Source organism: Tachysurus vachellii, chromosome 25 (genome assembly GCF_030014155.1).
Source record: "Tachysurus vachellii isolate PV-2020 chromosome 25, HZAU_Pvac_v1, whole genome shotgun sequence".
NCBI lineage: Eukaryota > Metazoa > Chordata > Actinopteri > Siluriformes > Bagridae > Tachysurus > Tachysurus vachellii.
This window is the reverse complement of record NC_083484.1, coordinates 2,210,001-2,220,000: the sequence shown is the minus strand read 5'-3', so window position 1 is coordinate 2,220,000 and position 10,000 is coordinate 2,210,001. Positions and strand designations below refer to the sequence as shown.

At 45.9% G+C, this 10,000-nt stretch overlaps 1 protein-coding gene across 2 annotated transcripts in view; it reads right to left on the bottom strand.

Moving 5' to 3' along the window:
* The window catches only part of rps6ka3b (ribosomal protein S6 kinase, polypeptide 3b), a 41,128-nt gene that overhangs the window by 24,789 nt on the left and 6,339 nt on the right, over positions 1-10,000 (bottom strand). Inside the window, exon 1 of one of the 2 annotated variants that reach the window (XM_060862367.1) lies at positions 3,401-3,565. The exons of the other annotated variant lie outside the window; for it this stretch is intronic. Coding sequence (XP_060718350.1) covers positions 3,401-3,451 — 51 coding nt within the window. The 5' untranslated portion in view covers positions 3,452-3,565. Of the gene's footprint in view, positions 1-3,400; positions 3,566-10,000 lie in introns of those variants that run through there. 2 annotated transcript variants of the gene reach the window in all.

Sequence of the window (10,000 nt, the reverse complement as noted above, 5' to 3'; positions counted from 1 at the left end):
AGACAGAGAGAGAGAGACAGAGAGAGAGAGAGACAGAGAGAGAGAGAGAGAGAGAGAGAGACAGAGACAGAGAGATACAGAGAGAGAGAGACAGAGAGAGACAGAGAGAGAGAGATAGATAGAGAGAGACAGAGAGAGATAGAGATGGAGGCTTAATTTCTATCTACATTTCCGAGCCATGGACAGGATGATCGATTAAACTAATCAATAATAAGTGAGCTGAATAAATCACAGGGTATGATCGCTGCCCCCAGCGTAATCTGGCTCTGGAACATTTCCCCTGATGGAAAGAGACTGAATCATAACTTTGTATCTAAATATAGCCACAACAGGGACTGGAGGAATAAAAAAACCTTCTGGAATCAGGTCACAGTCTGGATCTTTCTGTGTTTTCAGTATATTCAGGCTTTAGACAAAAAAACAACAAAAACAAAACAAAAGAACAAACGAGTGATTAATGAGTGTTTTTATTTTGCTCACTCACACCCATGACCTTGTAAACCTAAGCGTGTGTATGAAGAGGACGGAGGCGGAACATCTTCACTATCAGTAGAGGGTGAATCAGAAGGTCATTCAGACTGCAGAGAAATGAAAGCTGGGGGCAGATGACGCTGCTGGATGACGCAACACTCGTCTGAACTCCTCGCTCACAGGGGTTGTGATTGACAGCTCTCTCAGACTTAGCATGCGGATGTGTGTGTGATGCGGTCGCTCGGGATGAACGTCAGAAGGATCCCGTTTGATGACGGGGTGACCGATTAACGAGGAGAGGGTAAGTTACAGTGATGATATACTCTCTGTTGTGGGATCAATATTCTGAGGAGAATTTTAATGCTATATGATTTAGAGCTGTTCTCATTTAACTCAAAACACTTAAACAAAGGATCAGTAGCAAAGTGTTCAGTCGAGTGGAAATCCACATGTTTAACACCATCATCATGTGGTCAGGTAGACTGAGGCCACACCTCCTTTAAACAGGTACAAAAGACACACCTCCTGGTGAGATACAGAGGCTCTGCTTCCTTCACATACAGACTAACAGGTACAAAGCCACCTCCCTGTCTGGGACTGACAGAAATACAGGCCACACCTCCTTTAGTGTCACAAGAACAAAGGCCACACCTCCTTCATGTCACAATAACACAGGCCACACCTCCTTCAGTGTCACAAGAACAAAGGCCACACCTCCTTTAGTGTCACAAGAATAAAGGCCACACCTCCTTCAGTGTCACAAGAACAAAGGCCACACCTCCTTCAGTGTCACAAGAACAAAGGCCACACCTCCTTCATGTCACAATAACACAGGCCACACCTCCTTCAGTGTCACAAGAACAAAGGCCACACCTCCTTCATGTCACAATAACACAGGCCACACCTCCTTTAGTGTCACAAGAACAAAGGCCACACCTCCTTTAGTGTCGCAAGAACAAAGGCCACACCTCCTTTAGTGTCGCAAGAACAAAGGCCACACCTCCTTCAGTATCACAAGAACAAAGGCCACACCTCCTTTAGTGTCGCAAGAACAAAGGCCACACCTCCTTCAGTATCACAAGAACAAAGGCCACACCTCCTTTAGTGTCACAAGAACAAAGGCCACACCTCCTTTAGTGTCACAAGAACAAAGGCCACACCTCCTTTAGTGTCACAAGAACAAAGGCCACACCTCCTTCAGTATCACAAGAACAAAGGCCACACCTCATTTAGTGTCACAATGACACAGGTCACACCTCCTTCAGTGTCACAGGAACATAGGCCACGCCTCCTTTAGTGTCACAAGAATAAAGCCACACCTCCATTAGTGAAAAACTGACAAAGGCCACACCTCCTTTAGTGTCACAGGAACACAGACCACACCTCCTTTAGTGTCACAAGAATAAAGCCACACCTCCATTAGTGAAAAACTGACAACGGCCACACCCCCTTTAGTGTCACAGGAACACATACCACACCTCCTTTAGTGTCACAATGACACAGGTCACACCTCCTTCAGTGTCACAGGAACAAAGGCCACGCCTCCTTTAGAGTCACAAGAATAAAGCCACACCTCCATTAGTGAAAAACTGACAACGGCCACACCCCCTTTAGTGTCACAGGAACACATACCACACCTCCTTTAGTGTCACAATGACACAGGCCACACCTCCTTCAGTATCACAAGAACAAAGGCCACACCTCCTTCAGTGCCACAAGAACAAAGGCCACACCTCCTTCAGTATCACAAGAACAAAGGCCACACCTCCTTCAGTATCACAAAAACAAAGGCCACACCTCCTTTAGTGTCACAATGACACAGGTCACACCTCCTTCAGTGTCACAGGAACATAGGCCACACCTCCTTTAGTGTCACAAGAATAAAGCCACACCTCCATTAGTGAAAAACTGACAACGGTCACACCCCCTTTAGTGTCACAGGAACACAGACCACACCTCCTTTAGTGTCACAATGACACAGGCCACACCTTCAGTGTCTCAAAAACAAAGGCCACACCTCCTTTAATGTCACAAGAACAAAGGCCACACCTCCTTTAGTGTCACAGGAACAAAGGCCACACCTCCTTAATTTGGACTAAAAGACATTGAGTCAACACCTCCTTCAGTATCACAAGCAAAAAAAGGTCACATCCCCTTCACTATGACTGAAGGACAAACAACTCATTGATTGTCATTGACATTTTCAGACAGTTTCAGTAACTTGACAGACTTCAGATTCAGTTCACAGACTTCCACCTTCATATGTTCCATTACAGTCGCTGTGAGTTGCTAAATATCCCGATACTAATAATGATACACTGTCCACATGTAACAGCAAACACACACAGGGTCCATTGTTTCTGCTGCGTCATCTCATTAGTGTACATTTCCTCTGAAGTCTCTTCATGAAAGAACTTCACTCTGCGCTTCAGCGACGCTCAGTAGAGCCGCCCAGGACGCACAGGGAATGTTCGCTAATTACTGGCTGCCCATCATGACAACCGTTGCTGTGGATCTGCCAAAAAGCACCATGACAGCATTCAACTTTCATCAAGTTAAGTAAGAGAACGTGACAGTAAGGAAGAAAAAAAAGGGAAGGAAGGAAAGTCCAGCTCATACTGTGTGATTGTTCTTATTGTCAGTTCTATAAACTGGACGTCAACTCAGAGGAGAATTCTTCATCCTGCCAGAGGCAACTTGCCCAGAGTAGAGGGCATCAAGTTTACTGCCCTCCTGCCACCACTGCACCAGGTCTCATTGTATTTCTCTCTCTTTCTGTTTTTTTTTCTTTCCTTCTTCTTTTCAGACGTTTATCCTCCGACAGAATCGACAGAGAGGAAGCGGCCACCAACAGATGTAATGTTCAAACCAGAAACATAACCATTTTTTTTCAGGAAAACACTCTCAAAGTGAACGTGAAAAAGCCTACCCGTGTGAATTTCTGCCTGAAGCGTGTAGGAAACATCTTCAGCATCTTCATGATTTCATATCGATCCCCCGGCACTGCAACCGGCTGGGAACGAGAGCCTCAGACGGTGCAGGCTAGACGCTGAGGCAGCCTGGCAGAAGCCACTCCGCCCATGTGTGCTCATACATGCTACACAAAAGAAACAGCAGAGGAAGGACCTGCCCAGGAAAGGCCTCGAGCTGCGGGTCAGCACCGAGATTAGAGCATGTCCTGTCCTTGTTCCCCTGGCAACATCTGCACAGGAAGAAGCACAGCTGTTCACAGAGAGCATCTCGGTCATTCTCCAAGGTTTCCATTTAGACCCAACCTTCTGATCCTGAACGTGAAATCAATTTAGCCCTTTATAGGGATACAAGAATAAAGGGTTGGGCTCCAGAATTTCTCTGATGAACCTGAGATCATGACCCCGTGCAAAACAAGCTGAAGTGAAAAGTGTGCAAACTCAAACTGGTGTTTTGCTTTCTGGGTATATGAGGATGTCTGTGGGAAGGCTTAGCTCCTCATGGTTTCCTGTCAGTTGCACTAGAGCGGAGGTACACTTCCTGCTCGATGTAATTTATGCTGAGTGGACAGAACCCTATCTCTACAAGCCTCAGCAGGAACAACACAGAGGTGCTTTCCTTTCTCGATGCCAAGGTCCACCGATTCAACTCTGAAGAACATATTTACTCAGAAATGTGGAAGCAGCAGGACGAACAAGTCGAAGATGATGTTTTTTCGATCTTGGATTCTCGTGATTGGATTCACGTAGAAGTTCCTGTATCAGAGAATTTCTCTAGCACAGAGGTTTCTAGAGAGGAAGCTAAAAAACCCTAAACTACCCAAACTGTGTAGCGACGTTTTTGTTTTTCTATGAATGTACTTATGATTGAAGTTCTTTAATTACTTTAAGCATACGGTAATACAAGCAAGTTGAACAAGAGTCTGAACGTAGCCTGAACAAGAGTCTGAACGTAGTCCACTGTGGGCAAAAGTTTCTCCACAACCTGGACTGACGTCCATCTCGCTCCAGAAAGTTCAAAGGTGGAGGCGTTTTTGTTCCAACAGCTCACTTGACTTCCTGCGTGGAGTGAAAGATCACGGGAGATTCCCTGAAGCACACGGAACACAAAGGACACTCAGGAAGCCTTGTGCCCTGCTGAAGGCATTACATCATTTTAATGATTTGACCTCCCTTTACCCCCAAATCGCCTACTTACTCATGGGCATGGCGCCAAAAATCTTCCATAAGGCTCCAATTCATGCACGCAAAGAACATCAGCTAAGGGAATACCTTTCACTCTGACATGGAAAGATGCCAAAGGGTGACTATATTTGTCTGACAGATGGGGAAGTGATCATCTAGACAAATCTAATGAAGCCTCATTGTCCATCTACAGCCTGTACCCTGAATCCCTGCGAGTCTCCGACCCAGACCTTTGTGTTTGCACCCTTCAGATGATTTGTAGTGTTCTTGTGACTTCGACCTTCATCGAGGCACAGAGGACTACGCTTGCTTAGTCATGCTGACGCAACCCAGACAGGGTGGCCACAGAAAATAGCAGCATTTCCTCCACAGCCCGTCTCCTTCTCTCTTTCTCTGCTTCCCAGTTCTGCCTTCCTCACGGAGCCAGACTGTCAAATTTATCCTTTTAACGGCACTCGGATGCTGCTGTCTGTCATATAAGGACACACAGAATTACAGCAGGTAAAGGAGGTATTTGCATCAGCGTAGCGAAGAGAAGATTAACGCTATGCCTTTCCGATCGGTGTCCCGTTTTGACAGCGCTTTACTGCCTCGAGGTTGTAAAGTGTGTCTACTGCTCAAACCCTCAATCTTCCACTGCCGCCCTTTTCGCTCTATATCTGTCTCTCTGGATTTTCCATCCCTCCCTTTTCAATTATATCCATCTCCCTTTCCCTATCACAGAGATTACTCCTTGTAGAAATCTTTAAGACGACTTCTCAGGAGAGCCGAGTCCCGTTATCCGAAATAGAGTCGTCACCTTTAGAAGGTACGAGGTTACATGGAGCTAATGGCTGCCTGTGCCCACTCCTTAGTCACGCGGTCACCGAGCCGGAGATGTGAATAAATCGCCGGCGCAGCAGTCAGAGTCGTGCTCCCACTCCTATTCAGGAGAAAACAAAGGCGAGAGTTTAACCCTCTGCCTCGCACTACCCAACACCCCCCACCCCAAACTTACTGCACAGTCATCGCCGTTGCCGTGACACACACCCACACGTAAGCGCTCTCGCCGTCTCTCCTTTAAAGGCGCACATAAAAGAACCTGCCGCTTTGTGACCCGCCGGCGTGGGACGTTTGAAGAGGGAACCTCGGCGTCCTCACGGTGCGACGTTCAGAGAATGACCTTATTTTGCAGGCGGAGATGTGAGGCCGAGTGCGCTTTCATGTGGCACTGTAAAAAAGGCTTCGGCGTCCCGACGTCCGCCGTGAGCTTTCTCTGGAACACAATCACCTGCAATCTCCTCAACTCGTCCTGTGCGTCATGACTAGTTGAGCTCATCCTTCATGTTGAACGGAAGTGTTTATATGTTACACTATAGAGAAATGTGCGGGAGCTGGAATACGTAAGGCCTTTATACTCGGGGTCGGCGAATCCGTGTCTTCAGACATACGACCTAAGTTTAAACTAGACGCCGCCTCACACGTACAGTACATTATAACTGGGCGGTGACTCAACACGCTCGGTTTTAAGAGACGGGAAAAACCGATGTGCAAAACTGCCACTTAACGTCCGACGTTTAGTACGTAGACCTTTGAGCTGCACTTTTTCATTTTACTCTCTCTCTCTCACTCTCATTTTCTACCGCTTATCCGAACTACCTCGGGTCACGGGGAGCCTGTGCCTATCTCAGGCGTCATCGGGCATCAAGGCAGGATACACCCTGGACGGAGTGCCAACCCATCGCAGGACACACACACACTCTCATTCACTCACGCACTCACACACTACGGACAATTTCCCAGAGATGCCAATCAACCTATCATGCATGTCTTTGGACCGGGGAGGAAACCGGAGTACCCGGAGGAAACCCCGAGGCACGGGGAGAACATGCAAACTCCACACACACAAGGCGGAGGTGGGAATCGAACCCCCAACCCTGGAGGTGTGAGGCGAACGTGCTAACCACTAAGCCACTGTGACCCCACACTTTTTCATTTTAATTTTATTTATATAGAAAAGCTAGTTAAAATGAGCTGTAAACATGACTACAGCTACGTATGACATTAACGATTAAAGAAATATTACTGTTAAGGGTTGTTGATCGGAGGATTTGGGTTCAAGCCCCAGCACATCCAAACTGCCACTGCTGGGCCCTTGAGCAAGGCCCTCAACCCTCCCTGCTCCAGGGGCGCTGTATCATAGCTGCCCCTGCACTCTGACCCCAACCTCCTCAGTCGGGGTATGTGAAGAAAAGAATTCCACTGTGCTGTAATGTATATGTGGCAATAATAAAGACTTCCTTCCCTGATTATTATTATTGTTTAAAAAAGGTGGAACACGAAGGTGTCGTTCCATCTTTATCCTTTTTTCCCCCTGCATGTAAATGTAATAAAAGAAGATTGTGGATCTGGTCTGATGTGGTCTTGATGTCTGATGTTAAACAGAGAAGATCACATTTCAGACTTGTCCATAAATTAAACACTATCTGTTGTGATGTTCGTGAGAAATTACTCTTAAAAAACTTCTCGGTATCTTGAAGAAATACAGAGGAGTTTAAAGTGTACTGGAAGCTGCAGCTCTAGGAGCGTTGAGGAACACATCCGGATTAAAGAAGAACCATAAAATCCTTTATCGATCGTAGCTGCTGTGGCACATTACTTAAGGGTATTTGGTCATCAGAGACATCCACGTAAAAAAAACAAAAAACACAGGATCGTCTGAGAGGCTAAATGGTTCCGACTTCAGGGCATATGGTCGTCTATTTGGAAGCTATTAGGGCCTTTTTTCAGCATATGGCAGCAGATCGTTTAGCTTTTGACTGATGATGGACAGCCTCAAAGGGAAACTCCTCTGGGAACCGAGATGGATGAGAAGAGATGCTGAATTAGTCACACACACAAAGATGATCCAGCATGCTGTAAAACTGAGATGCTGATAACCCTGGAGTTCTTCCTGCTTAATATAGGCTGAGATTTTCTAAATATATTCAACTAAATCTGAAGACAGGCTGTGAATCTGATTTTATTCCCTGCTCACATGCCAGAACTCGTCATCGTGTCGAAATATCGGTTCCTCGTGCTTGTACACCGTCAATTATAGCGTCATATCGAGGGTGTGTGTGTGTGTGTGTGTGTGCAAGTGAGTCAGTACACTCACTCACTCTCTCACTCATTTTCTACCGCTTATCCGAACTACCTCGGGTCACGGGGAGCCTGTGCCTATCTCAGGCGTCATCGGGCATCAAGGCAGGATACACCCTGGACGGAGTGCCAACCCATCGCAGGGCACACACACACACTCTCATTCACTCACGCAATCACACACTACAGACAATTTTCCAGAGATGCCAATCAACCTACCATGCATGTCTTTGGACCGGGGGAGGAAACCGGAGTACCCGGAGGGAACCCCCGAGGCACGGGGAGAACATGCAAACTCCACACACACAAGGCAGAGGCGGGAATCGAACCCCGACCCTGGAGGTGTGAGGCGAACGTGCTAACCACTAAGCCACCGTGCCCCCCTGAGTCAGTACAATATCAAAATAATACAAAATATTCTGAAGTATTTTTTCCCCACACGTTTTTCCACTTATTTTTTTTTACAGAATATTTTTCAAAAAGTGCAACAAATGTCAAAAGTCAAATTTGTGATTTTTTATCTTGACTGATTTATTTATATTACATATATATTTTTACGTGTAACCCGAACAGAAATCCTCGTCCCCTCTCTCTGTATGTACACATCTTTATTTTAGCAAACAGGAAATAATTGGATTTGAAGTGTTTGGGCTTTAATGCCCTTGAGCAGCTTATCCACAACACGGTGCGATTCATGTTCACCTCTCAGCTGGAGAGATAAGGAAAAGTCCTACACCTAGTCTCAGACACTCCATTCAATTATGTGTGTGTGTATGTGTGTGTGTGTGTGTGTGTGTGTCAGTCACATGCTAGAGCCATTAATCATTAACACTTCACAAAGAAAAAAAATAATAAATGAACTAAGCAGCAAAGTCTTGAATATAAAGCTCACAGTGTCACAGAAGAGAAATGATCAGCGAGTGTGTGAGGATGACTAAGAGTGTGTGATGTCTCGTCACTCTCGCTGACACCTGTGTGTGCTGTGCTGAGAGAACGAGAGAGAGAGAGAGAGAAATAAAGAAAGATGAAGGCAGGCATGAGTGGGTGTTAAAGATGCGAGAGAGAGTCGGTCCAGATGGCCGTGGAAGATTAAATACCATCTGCCAAAGATCAGGAGCCAAACATTAACACACAACCGACACGCAAACAGGCTGAACTCCGTGCAGGACACACACACACACACACACACACACACACACACACACACACACACACACACACAGACTCGAGAAAAACGAGGCCCTTCATCAGTGTCATGATTAAATTGAGTGATCAGGGGTAAACGGGAACCAATAAAGAAGAGACACATATGGGCGGCTTGTTGGCTAGTCAGAGTCACAGCCACAATCATTACATCACTAATGAGCTGATCGTCATCGACCGAGCTGATCGCCATCATCCCGAGCTGATCGTTATCAACCCGAGCTGATCGTTATCAACCCGATCTGATCGTCATCGTCCCGAGCTGATCGTCATCGTCCCGAGCTGATCGTCATCGTCCCGAGCTGATCGTTAACGCTTGAACTGATCGTTAGCGCTTGAGCTGATCGTTAACATCCCAGCTGAACTTTAATGTTAAGCTGAACTTTATCATCCGAGCTGATGATTACCGTCCGAGCTGATAATTAAGGTCTGGGCTAATCATTAAAGTCCAAGCTAATCGTTATTGTTTGAGCTGCTCGTTAACATCCCAGCTGATTGTTATCACTTAAGCTGATCATTATCGTTTGAGCTACTCGCTAATCGTTATCGCTTGAGCTGATCGTTATCATCTTAGATGCATGTTAACATCCCAGCTAGTCATTATCGCTTGAGATGATCATTATTGTTTGAGCTGATCGCTAACATCTCAGCTAATCGTTATCGCTTGAGCTGATCGTTATCGCTTGAGCTGATCGCTATCATCCCAGGTGATCGTTATCGCTTGAGCTGATCGTTATCGCTTGAGCTGATCGTTATCGCTTGAGCTGATCGTTATCGCTTGAGCTGATCGTTATCGCTTGAGCTGATCGCTAACATCCCAGGCGATCGTTATCACTTGAGCTAATCATTATTGTTTGAGCTGACCGCTAACATCTCTGATAGTTATTATATCAGTTGATCTTTATTATTTAAATTGATTGTATGTATCTGAGCTGATTGTTATTGTTTAATCTGATCTTTATTTCATTATCTGATCGTTAGAATTAGAGCTTTAATCTAAACCGGTCGTTATTACTTGAGCTGATCATGATCATCGGAGTCGACTGTAACGA